General features: G+C 37.5%; 1 protein-coding gene and 1 pseudogene across 1 annotated transcript in view; one reads left to right on the top strand and one right to left on the bottom strand.

Annotated features, from left to right (window-relative positions):
- Positions 1-1,539, top strand: part of LOC125191815 (transcription factor bHLH137-like) — a 4,505-nt gene extending 2,966 nt beyond the window's left edge. Inside the window, exons 5-9 of the mRNA XM_048089234.1 lie at positions 193-222; positions 361-450; positions 548-679; positions 787-928; positions 1,231-1,539. Coding sequence (XP_047945191.1) covers positions 193-222; positions 361-450; positions 548-679; positions 787-885 — 351 coding nt within the window. The 3' untranslated portion in view covers positions 886-928; positions 1,231-1,539. The remainder of the gene's footprint in view (positions 1-192; positions 223-360; positions 451-547; positions 680-786; positions 929-1,230) is intronic.
- Positions 1,540-3,591: 2,052 nt separating this feature from the next.
- LOC125195180 overlaps positions 3,592-13,129 on the bottom strand; it is a 50,621-nt pseudogene continuing 41,083 nt past the window's right edge.

Here is a 13,129-nt window from a genome sequence, read left to right as displayed (position 1 = left end):
CTTCTCCTATTAGCGAGCAAAAAGGTGCTAGCAAAATAACTTTTGCTCGCAAAATGGTCGCAAATTTGCTACAAGCGCTATAGCTAGCACAATTAGTGCTCGCAGTGTGCTAGCAAATCGGGTTGTTGCGAGCACTTTATTACCTTTTTGCGAGCACAATGGTGCTAGCAAATCACCTCCTTTTTTGTAGTGTATGTCCAATCACTCCAAAACCAAGTTGAGGTGATTAGTTAATATTGTATTAATACTTATATAATAGTAATATTTTCGGAGAGTATTGTTAATATTATTATATATACATGAATTTTATGGAGAAATTAATTAATTAAATGCAAGATATGTTATTGTCTATTTTTGCAGTTTCTTTCAATGAAGCTTGCATCTGTGAATCCCATCTTCTATGATTTTGGTATGGACTTGGAACCATTCATGGTAGGACCTGATTATCAGGTATGTAGAATATATGTTCCTTCAATTAATATTATAAGTACTACGTTTGATAAAAAAATCTAAACCTTTTTTTTCTTTGCCCAATAAATGCATGCAGAATTTTAATAGCTTGGCATCACCGTTGCCTGCAGGCATGCATCAATGCAGCCCCACAACAGCCAATTCCTATCTAGTCTTAGATAATTCTTCTCTCTTACACCAATCCCAGATTCCAAATGCTTTATCCCAGGTACACAAATTAACACATAGTATATATTTTTTTATATAAATATATTAATTAGTTTTTCACATAAGTATGATGTACTATAACATGGACAAAATTTACATCATTTTCAGGGTGATAGACAGGTTTTGTGGGAAGTGGATGATCAAAGACAGAGAATTAATAATCAGTCAGAATCTACCAACAACTTGTTTTCATTCCCATTGATGTAATTATGTAAAAACCCAACATCATCTGTCCTACTACAACCACCTGGTACGACTCGTATCATTTGTCTCAACCATTTCTTTATTTTTCTTAATAATCATTTTATTATAAACATAGCTAGAATGGTTACTTAATTATCATTATTCCCCGCCCCAATAAAAGATTCAAACAGTTAATAAATTTTATTATATGAGGCATAAGTCCCCCTAATTAAACCTTCATTGTGATTTATAAGTTTTGATTGAGAATGAATTATTTCTAATAGAATTCGTAGTTAATGATATGCAAGTTTTAAGCCTTATTTACGTTTCATGTACAATACTAACAATTTGTGTGGTTACAATTTTTAGATGGTCTTGGTCAAACAAAAAGGAGCAACGGATTTAATTAAAGGCTGTTTATTCTTGTCTGCGGTATCAAAAACTCGAAATCTTGGAGGCAGTAATCATTGGAACCGACCAAATATCAGCAAATCTTTCACTTTTGAGATCCTTTGTTTCCAACATAATTTCTGCACCCATAATCAAGGTTGCGGTGGTTAGAATTTTAGGTAGTGATAGTGGTCAAGAATTTGTAGTATAGCAGGAATAGTAATTGTATGTGGTAATTAACAATCAGTTGGTTGTTAATTAGTTAGTGCACTTATTATGTTTCGAATATTAGCCTTAATTTTTTTTTTTAAAAAGACTACGAAGAATATTTGTAACCCATGAAAATTGACTTTGACTAGGATTTTTTGTTTTTCATTTTTTCCATGTAAAAATGGAATTGGACAATACAAGAATTGAAAATAAACGAAGAGCACAAAGAAAGTGAATTAAGAATGGAAAACCCTTGATGCATAAGTGATTCAAGAATACATACATGATACATCGATAAAAATAATAAAATTATGTTGTAGTTTTTATTTATTTTTAAGAAAATCCAAAGTGATTCTAGAATACATAGATACAAATAATATATATAGAAATAAAGGGGAGTGATCAATTGCAATCTCAAATTAAGATTAAATCTTAGTCATTAGATTAAGAGATCTAGTGATTAAAATAATGTCACATGAATTATATTTTTAATTAAAAAAATTATTAAATAAAAATAAGTGGTATTAATGTCAATTCTCTCTTATTAAAATCATCTTAAAACTTTAAATTTATGTAACTTTCTCGATTTAAATTATTTTTTCGTAAAAAATATATCAAATTAAAGATAATTTTATAAGGATTCCAACGAGATCTCAATTGCATATGTTCCGACGACGTTCGGATAATGAAATTTGATATTTTTTATTTTAGTTTTCGTAAATGTTGATACCCAGATTTTTATCAACAAATACATCAAAAATTTCAATATAATGCATATAAAATCTCAATAAAAACATGTAAAAATCTCAATAAATATGTGTTGATATTTTCTTGTACTAGTGTTGATATTCTTATGTCATATTGTTGATATTTGTAATACACTATGTTGATATAAAAAACACTCACGAAAATTATCATATGATAACATAATGACGATATTACCCTTTTGTTGATATTTTATCTACTATTTATTGAAATTCGTCGTCCACTCATTTTAAAATATAAGGGTGTAGATTTGGTTTTAATTTTGGATTAGGATGCTATAAGCAATGGATGATGACCCACTGAAACTAAAAGCATCAATGTAATTATTATAGTTAACTCTACCCGTCCACGATAAATGGCAACTTATTACTCTTTTATGTTTTAATTAGTATGATTTGAATGATCATATATGACACCACATATTTTCTTATATTTTAAAACTTTATTCACACTTAAAATTTACCAAGAACCTGCCATAATTATCTAGTACTGTAATATTCTTTGCAGAACATCCCTTCCTCTCAAAAATCATTTACCAATAATTTGCTATATAGGTGAAAATAATAGAGTAAATATGGAGTAAATGAATGGGAGTGTAATAAAACAAATGTATCAAATGGTCAAATAGTGAAATACTAGTATACAAGCAATAATATGGGCCTCAACGTGTCCTAACCCATCATGACCCCTATATTTCTACATAAATGACAACAGAGAAAGGATAGATCAATTTGCCAAATTGAGAATGCGAACAAAATTTTACTTGGTGTCATCATCTAATTATATACCTCATGTCGTCATGCATAGTCACCTTCATGAGTTAAAATCTGATAAAGTTCAACACTCTTTATGCTGTGGTTTTATTGATACATACATACAGAAAAAAAAAAGCCAACATCACCAATTTGGTCGGGAATATAGGTTATTCTCACTAATAATTTCTCAAAGTGATACATTCGACTCGCTTGGTCCAACAAAACTTGATAGTAGCATACAAATTAGTGGAGATATATCTGCTACGATAACAGTTTCTTGCACAACCAAATGAGAAAAAACTTCGTACTAATGGTCGACAGAATAATTCTTAAAGAAAGAATGAATTGGATAATTTACTCTATTATACAAGTGTAGAATCGGTCCTTATTTGGGAAGGCCAGCCTAAATTATACTCCCTCCGTCCCCTATTAAGAGTCACACTTTTCCATTTCGGTCCGTCCCCAATTAAGAGTCACACTTCATTTTTACCATAAATGGTAAGTACTCACATTCCACTAACTCAATTCACTCACATTTTATTATAAAATCAATATAAAAAAATGGGTCCCACATTCCACTAACTTTTTCAACCAACTTTTCTTTACATTTCTTAAAACCCGTGCCCGGTCAAAGTGTGACTCCTAATGGGGGCCGGAGGGAGTAGTATTAATAGTGAAGGAGACGTAAGGATGAGTATCTGCGTCGCCTGCAAAACCGGCCATTCCTCCTTCATCCTCTGTTTTCCAGTATGTGCTGCACTCACACAAACAAGACAAATCAGAAATCAACAACAGCATTTTCTCTAGTGAAAATGTTAGATATGGATCAGAGCTCATATGATCCCGGGACCATGAAAACATGTGTATTCAGAAAGGGGCATATTGGAGTCGGTAAAACCAGAAACAATGAATCTGCTTCAAGACTCAAGAGGTGGACCAATGCCAAACCGTTTCGTAGTAAATGCTATACATGTTCAACACATGCAACGCTTTTGCGTTGTCCCTTCTACTACTTCTTTTTACAAGGTGAGATGAACTTAATCTCGATCCTTCTGATTAATCGAAACTCTGAAGATGCCATTGCTCATAGATTTATGCTTTAACGTTTTATGCCAAAAAAATTACTTCAGATCAGATTAAACTACATGATTAATAAGTTCAAAATTGCCAAGAAACAAATTTAATTGCAAAGATAGGTGGTGAACTAAGGAGTACCTATTTGAAGTGCTGCACAATCCCTCTAGAATGGAACGAACTTTCTTCTCATTTTTAACAGATGGTGACAACACAACGGACTGAAAAGAGAGAATTTAGAGAGCCACTCAGAAAACATTATAGAAATACAAAAGCGCATCAAAGGGATAGGTTATTTATCGCAGAATGATTTCACTAAAGACACGTACAGCGCAGAAGTGCATCCACGAGCTAAAGACCTTTCAAACAAATAAAGATTGAATTTAGGAATCCAAATAACAGGCCAATAATCATGGATGATTATGGAACATATTTTTGGTACTACTACTGGGATTTCCCCACTCAATGGTTGTGTCTCTAAGCATGTGATGCATCATGGAGTATTTGTTGTAAGAGTGGCAAGAGCCGTAACACATTGAAATTCAAGTATAAAGAATCTATTTTCCTTCCTTGGAATTTTCAGGTAGCACAAACCACCAAAAATAAACATGTTAGCATGTCAATCAGAAAATTATTACTTATGTAGGAAATAAAACATTTGATAAAAAAAATGTTCTCTTTGAATGCAATGAAAAATTTGAATTCCATAGGATAAGGGAAAATTACAATATATGAAACTGAACTTGCAGTCTATATAAAATCTGGATTAATCCAATTTAGCCTATTAACCTGGTATTATTGGATTCTTGTACATAACTAGCTAGTAACAATAAAATAATAGGGCACTCGAGGATAGCAATTGCTTGTTGGAATATCTAAAGTCCTCAGTGAAGTGGTGATTGTAAATTGTTAAATCTCATAACGAAAGCAACAAATCATCTACTGTATGAAGTTATTTAACAGATTAGCTCCTAAAATATGGTTCATGTAATCATAAATAATACGAAGAATTGTTTGGCTTTAGGATTTCTAGTGTAAGGATTGTATCTTAGCATTGTGTGGACATCATGTGTTGTTCCACACACCCAATCCTAGTGTTGCAGAATATATGTTCTGTGAAGAACATTGAACACACAAGAAACTTATGTTCTTGGATCTCCAATGTTGCAGCAATGCTAATATCATAAAGAACTTCATCATGAACTATAGAATGGGGTTAGCCGTTGTTAAAGCTGTTGTCCCTCTCAAGTTTCTATCAATTGCTACAACTTAGTTTAGCTTACGGTACTATGATGATGAAGGATTTCATGCTTCTAGACTCTAGAGAAGTCTTAGTACCATGGTCATAAGTAGAGGTGTCAAACGGGCTGGGCCGACCCAGCCCAGCCCGGCCCAGGCCCGGCCCACTAATGAAATGAAGCGGGCTTGGGCTGGGCTTAGTAGGTTAAACGGGCTCCAATTGGGCCTTTCTTCAAACCCAGGCCCGGCCTAGGCCCGGGCCCACTTAAAGCCCGGCCCAGGCCCAGGCCCGGCCCAGGCCCAGGACCAACCCAGGCCCGGCCCAGGACCGGTCCAGCCCGGCAGAATCTCAATTTTATAGTATATATTCTTAATTATGTGATATATTTGTTTTTTTCATATCATATTATACATATTCTTTATTCTATTTAGTATTAAATAAATTACCTAATCGATCTAAATCAAAACTTATATTTTCAAATTTTATTTCCATGGTTATATTGATTAATTGTTAACTACTTTTCCTTTTAAAAATAGTTTATCTTAGAATTTATTACTTGATTTATATAATTGAAGAGATTAGTTCCATATATAAAGTGATTGATTAGTCATTTATATTTATGTGATATGTATAAATATGTATTATCTATTATGCTTTATTATCTTACGTGTATTCATATGGGTAAAAAATTTAGATATTATCTCTACGTATTCATATCTTTTCTATTAATTTATTACTAGATTGCATGTTATTTTATATTTATATATTTTAAAGATAATCATAGATTTTATTAATAATAGTATGTAAAAAAATCAATTAATTTAATTATTAACTTAAGTCGAACACTTATTTAAATTTGATTTCCAATTACATTTGATTCACATAATTGTAGTTGATTTGCATAATTATAGATAGTAATTATATTTGATTTATTACTAGTAATATTTAAAATAGTTCAATAATAGTAGCATATCATATGTAACTCCTAATTTTTTGGGAATAGTGAAATTATAGGAGCAAAATTAATTTATATGCGTGTAATTAGTTGATTGATTAACCTATAATTATATTACTCCACATCATATCATAGGTCAATAATTGTTTTTTTTTCATAGTTCTATAATTTATTATGCATGCAATGAATGTAAGTATAATTTTATTTAGCCATTTAATTAATTAGCAAACTAGGCCCGGCCCAGCCCGGCCCGACCCACTTGCCAAATGGGCCCGGGCCCAGGCTGGGCTCATTAAAAATACCAAAACCCAGGCCCGGCCCGGCCCGCTTCAGACATGGGCCTGGGCCGGGCTGGGCCGGCCCCGCCCACTTGACACCTCTAGTCATAAGTGAAACGTGGGATTCTTAGCAAGGCGGTGATGTTGAGAAGGAAAGCTTGGTGAAATGAAGATATTAGATGGACATTGGTCGGGTAAGGTTGATTATATACTTCCATATATAGCTCCTTAATACGTCATGCTGTAGCTTGTGACAATGATAGGCTGCGTCTTGGTCTACGGCATGTGAGATTCAATGATAGAAAAAGTGAAGAGGGTAATCTACAAGTAAGCAAGAACGAACCCACATGAATTGACTAACTTCTAAGTTGTGGTTGATGCAATCTTAGTACCACTGGTGTAAATGGTAAAATAAATAAAAAATTTAGCTAAATAAATTGTGCCCCGTAACTGGTGTAGCACCACTGCAACAAAGAGCTTCTCAATGTCTCTTGGTCTGGCATCGGCTTTTCAAGCTCTTGCTTTCGACAATCTTGTTGTGTCTCTGATTATATTCAAAATCACGAAACTATATTGCATAAAATGTGATCCAGTGTAGAATCCGATCAGACAGGAGAAAACTCAAGAAAATTCTGAAAAACTCGAGAAGTGATGCTGAAAACAGCAGGCATGAGAAGAAATAGTATGCATAAGAAATTGCAACCTCACCTGAAAACTCTTTTCACGTGCCTTAGTTCTAAAATTGTCAGAGTATCTCGACTGAATAATGTTACAGTATATAGAGCATATTCATTGTCCTCGTGCAGCTTCTTGGAGGATCTAGGGACCTAGAAAATAATTCTATCTATAGGTGGGATTTAATGATAAGAATACAGTCAATAATACTAATGTTCTGTTAACAGGTGGAATTTCTGCAATCACATGTGGCAAACTTGGCAATGAATGCTGAAATGTAAATAAGGCCCCTAGAATGGAAATGAGAGATAAGAACATAACGGCATTGTAACCATTAAACAAGCACTTACAACATACTCTGTTAGTGTCTCGTAGCTTGATAGCCAATCCTTCTGAGAATACTTGGAAACAACTGCAAGGAGGGTTATTAAGTGTTCTGAAGTAACAATGTCTTGGGGCTTACCAAGTTGGAAAGGTCACGAACAGCTAAGCTGCACAATCTCAACTAAAATGGTAGTCTTTGATAAATGCTGCTATTGTATTCCCCATCATCAAGCCAGGAAAGATCAAATCCTCCCCCCCTCCCCCCCCGCAAGGAGGGTTATTAAGTGTTCTGAAGTAACAATGTCTTGGGGCTTACCAAGTTGGAAAGGTCACGAACAACTAAGCTGCACAATCTCAACTAAAATGGTAGTCTTTGATAAATGTTGCTATTGTATTCCCCATCATCAAGCCAGGAAAGATCAAATCCTCCCCCCCTCCCCCCCCGCAACACACAGTAAAATATTCAGTATGCGAATGAGTGTTTGTTAAAGGACAGAGAGAGAAGGCACAATGAATTTACTATCCAAAACTCCATCTAATAGAAAAAGGAAATACCAAAAGTACCACAATTTTCAAAGTTTGTATGTTGCACAGAACCTGACAACCAACACGTATCATAAATACGACAAATATCATTTTCCAAGTGATGCCTCTGTAGAAGACAACACCACACATCGTATTGTATCCTGCACCTGTTCCAACTTGAGGTAATTTCTCTAGCCGGAGAAAATAATAGTGTATGTAGAAATAGAAGGAAAAGTGTCATTTTTTTGCACCTATAATACGATATCTATGATGTTTAAAACGCTGAAGACCAGGCTATCCTCCAATTCAAATTGATCTTAGACGTAACGCTCTCTTTATTCAAACATAATAAAACCAACATCCCTTAAATATCTTCATATCTATACAATGTTGATCATCTTTTATCATATAAAAAATTATTTCAAAGTTTAAACGAAGCCATGTGGAGAACTAATAAATTAATAACATCCACGATCTATATTTAGATTAATCATTTATGCATCTATATTTTCAAGGGAAATATCACTCAAGACTGGATATTTAGTAGTTTATCCATGTCCAAAGAACGTAAGTTGATAACCTTCCAGGTAGGCCTTACAGGCTAGTGATTTTATAAATGTGCCTAAATTTTGTTGAGATCTATTATCTCTACTAGAACTGTAGTTATGCAGCTTGGAGCTTTGACTTCTCCAAGTATCTACAGGGAATACTTCTATTCTAAAGGAACTCCAAGAACGGGGGTTTAGTAAGCAAATAATTCCTGGTAATACCAAGAGAAAGTAATGCATACAAATTGAAGTTTCTCCTTACAATATGTGCCAGATATATCTGAGTTAGAGGAAAAACGAAAAATGGAGTCTCAAAATCCAGAAGAGCTAGAGCATTCATGCAAATCATGGTAGCAGCATGAGTTCCCTTCATTAAAACATATATTCTAGGAATTAAATGAATGCAAACTTAATATATTCATTTGTATGATAAGTCGTATTCTAAGCCTTGGTTACTGCTCAGTCGTGAAATGCATGTATTATCTGCAAAACAGTTGCTCAAGTGTGCAGGATTAAGGGATCCAAGTCAGTAGGAGACGATTCAGGTGACGCAAGTGAAAGAGCGCTAGAAGGGTGCAATACTGACCAGGATGCATGCCAGAGAAAAGGCTCGAGATGGAGAAGAAGGATAGCTGGGATGATCATTAACAAGGGCAGAAAAGTCAAATCGTGAAGGAAGTCTACCCTAAAAGCAAGGGCAAGCCTCCCTATAAAAGAAGCCACTTGGAGAGAGAAAACAGAGTTTGGTTCGGAGTTCGCAAACTCTCGGTTCTCACACACACTTAGTAGAATTCTCTCTAGAAGATCAGTCCTTCAGCATTATCCAATCTCTCGTTCCTCGCCACAGCTATGGTCACTTGACGTCCAAGAGTCTGCCGGAGAAGTCATCAATCTACCGTTCCAGCCAGTTTGTCGTAGTAGTATAGCAGTATCACCGCCCGGAGTGGCAAAACAATCGTTATTTGCTTTCTAGTTTAATTTTTACCTGCTTACTTCGTTGGATCTGTTGCAAACATTTATCTTTGTTGCCTTTTGAAGTACTTAGTGAAGATCCAAACGTTTAAGTTATGAAATTTCTATTCCGAATGTCTCTTTGGTTTGAGTTTGCTTCATTCTGCCTAGGAAAGTTAGATTTAGTTATCGCCTTTAATTTCTAAGTGCGTGCATGTATTTTCTTTCGAGTAGGCTAGATCTGTAGTTGTTGATCGAAATTTGTAGTTATGTCTCAGTTTGAGTTTTCGTGCATGAGTTTCCTGTTCTGCACTGTGATCACCACCTTGCATGTTAGTCAGTAGAGGTAGTCTGCAATTTCAGCTGTTCATCTTAAGTTAAGCATTTTAATCAATGGATCTTGAGTTTGAAATTATGAATCTGAGTTTAGTCATGGAGTTTGTGTTCATATGATTTCTGTTAATGCTTGGTGAAGAAGAAAACGTCAAAATCAACTTTAGCCTTGGACCACTTTTACTTTTTGAGTTACTTTTGCTTTTGTCCCCCACTTTTTCAGTTGTACCTTCCAGACCTGTCAGAAAGCCAACCAGCCACCAGATATACCTTGTTGTCTAAATTTCCTCTTTTAGTAACTGTCTACTTTTCGTATACCTCTAAGACACCTTGTCCCCTATTTTCACGAACACAACCACATGCCTGTTATTTTCACGCCTACTAGTCAGTAGAGTACCACCTTTATTTCTCGCCTAGGTAAAATCTCAACCTAAGCGTGGTAGCTAACCAAAAACACCCAGGAATGTCACCGCAGTATCCGAACGTGTCCATCCTTGTGGGATTCGACCCTTACCTCCATTATACTAATCAATAGAAGTGGGTTGAGGAATAATTGTTTGATACCAAGTTCCGGTTATCGTGCCAACGACTCAGCTGGGTCGGGAATCTCATCCTGATCAGTTGGATACACTCTTGCAATTACATACGTTGACCGAGAGAAAACCTGCACTTTCAAAATGGTGCCGTTGCCGGGGATGGATGGCGTTCATACCTGTTATTGTGTGTGATCTTTTTGGTGTACATACTGTTTATAATTTTCATTTTCTTTTTATTTTCAGTTTATGAGAAGTAGCTCGGCTCCTGGCCAGTGGAGACCAAGGATACTTCCCCGAGGAACAATACTCGTTACCACTCGTTCTGGCCTGTCGACAGCACTGTCCGACCTAGGCACGAGCAGCGACGAGGAAAAAGAAGATCTAGAGTACCAACTCCCGGAGCTTCCACTCCAACCAGTAAGAGCACTAGTGAGAATGGCTGACCAAGGTGAGGACGATCCCGAGCTCGCAACACTTACTGCACATGCTGACGGAGATCCCCCACAAGCCATAGTGGTCACCCCAGGCCAGACCGCCTGTGATGTGAAACCCCACGTTATTGCAATCCTACCAACGTACTGTGGGAAGAGTTACGAGGGACCCTACGAATTCTTAAATGAGTTCTGCAAAATCTGTAAGGCGCAGAGGCGGCCAGCAGGAGCAAGCGAGGATGATTACAGACTGAAAGCCCTACCTTTTGTCCTAAAGGGAGAGGCCAACACCTGGTTCATGCGCCTGCCAGCCGACTCCATCAATACATGGGCCGATTTCAAGTCAGTTTTCCTAGCTGAGTTCTTCCCGTCTTCAAAGACAAGTGCATTGAAGAGGAAAATATCGTGTATAAGGCAAGAATACGATGAGACCCTGAGTGAGTACTGGGAGAAGTACATGAGTCTTCTGGAGTCATGCCCCAACCATCGCATGAAGGAGATAGAGGTGCACCACACCTTCTATGAGGGAATGAACAAAGAAACAAAGGATCTGGCGAATTCATCATCCGGAGGCGATTTCACACAGTTGAGAGTCAGTGAAGCCAAGAAGGTGTTACGCAAACTGTTGAATGCGAAGAAGACATACGACAACGCAAGGGATGGGTACAACAGAGAAAGGGTAGCAAGTGCTTCTGCTACTGACCAGGAGGAAAGGACGGATTTGAAGATGGAGGAACTAAAGAAGGAATTACTGACTGCAATCAAGCAGAACACTCCACCACCTTCTCCGACCGGAGGAAAAGAAGCCCCAGAACTACCATATGATCAGCCGGACAACTCGCCAGATGTGGAGCAAGCAAATGCCGCAGGATATTACAATTCTAAGGGCAAATGGATTCCGGGAAGGCAGAGGGATGCACCGTGGAGGGACCACCAAAACTTCCGATGGGGAGATGGAAATCAGAATCAGAACCAAAATCAGGCTCAGAATTAACCCAACCCCCACCCGAACCAAAATTTCAACCGTGGCCCAACGAACCTTGACTACCCAGCCTAACTCAAGCAGCAGGAAGGAACCAACAACCTCGAACCGAAACCCTCAAAACCGTAACCCGAACCCTGCCTATGTGCCACCCCATCGGCGAAACAACTAACAACCAAAACCCAAAGTAACCAATATAACCAGGGGCATCAACATAACAACCACGACCAAGTACAAACCTCCTGCCCAAAGATAACCAGTACCCACAAAACCAAAACCAAAAATTTCTCGGGCTATTAGTCAAACCCCCCACCCCAGCATTACCAGCACCAGGGCTCGAACTAATTCCATCACCCAAACAGGTCGAGGAGGTCCATGGAGGACATGATGAGAGAGATGTTTGCTTCGCAGCAGAGCATTAAAAGCGACTTGCAGTCCAGTAACGAAACTATGCAAGGAATGCAAAGTGCCCAGAAGGAGCATATGGCAAATATGGATATGATGAACAGGCAGTTGGCCCAGCTCGCTAACTCGGTGGGCAAAATGAAAGGGAACTCAGGAAAACTCTCATCTACAGTCCATGTACATGAAAAGGCAAATGTGAGTAAGATTACACTGCGGTCCGGAACAGGCTATAATGGAACTCAACTCAAGAACCCTATTGGGGAATCTAGTAGAGCGAGGGTGCTGAGCGACACTGTCTCAGCGGAAGTTCTCAAGAGGCCTCTGCCTCAGATGGAGGATCCGTTTTTCCTAAACCAGAAGCCTACTGAGGAAGTAAAGGAGGGAGAAACACAACCGGGAAACGAGCAACCTGAAGGAGCAATACCCACATCGGGACCTCAAACCCAGGAGGCACCAAAGGAAAGTCCACAAAGACTAACTGAAGAGGCTAAAGGGGAAAAACCGTTTCCATATCGATTTGTTACGAAGAGGAAGAAAGAAAACCCTGTGAATTTCATGTCGATCTTTGGAAAGCTGGATGTCACCATACCATTCCTCCAAGCCGTGAGACTGCCCCCTCTAGGGAAGTTCATAAAGGAGTTCATAGCCGGAAAGGCCTAGGGAGGATGGAAAAATCATGGTAGAAGGGATAGCGTCTGCTATTGTGCGGGAGAAACTACCACCCAAGAGAGCCGGCCCAGGTATGTTTACTTTACCCATAACAATTGGAGATGTGAAAACCGAGCATGCAATGTGTGATTTAGGAGCATCTATCAATGTTATGCCGTTATCCATTTATAATCGGTTGAAGGGGGTAAGGTTGTCAAATACTAGGGTGTTGATCCAACTGGC

Source organism: Salvia hispanica, chromosome 6, assembly GCF_023119035.1.
Source record: "Salvia hispanica cultivar TCC Black 2014 chromosome 6, UniMelb_Shisp_WGS_1.0, whole genome shotgun sequence".
In the NCBI taxonomy this organism is placed as follows: Eukaryota; Viridiplantae; Streptophyta; class Magnoliopsida; order Lamiales; family Lamiaceae; genus Salvia; species Salvia hispanica.
This window is presented reverse-complemented; position numbering and strand designations above follow the sequence as displayed.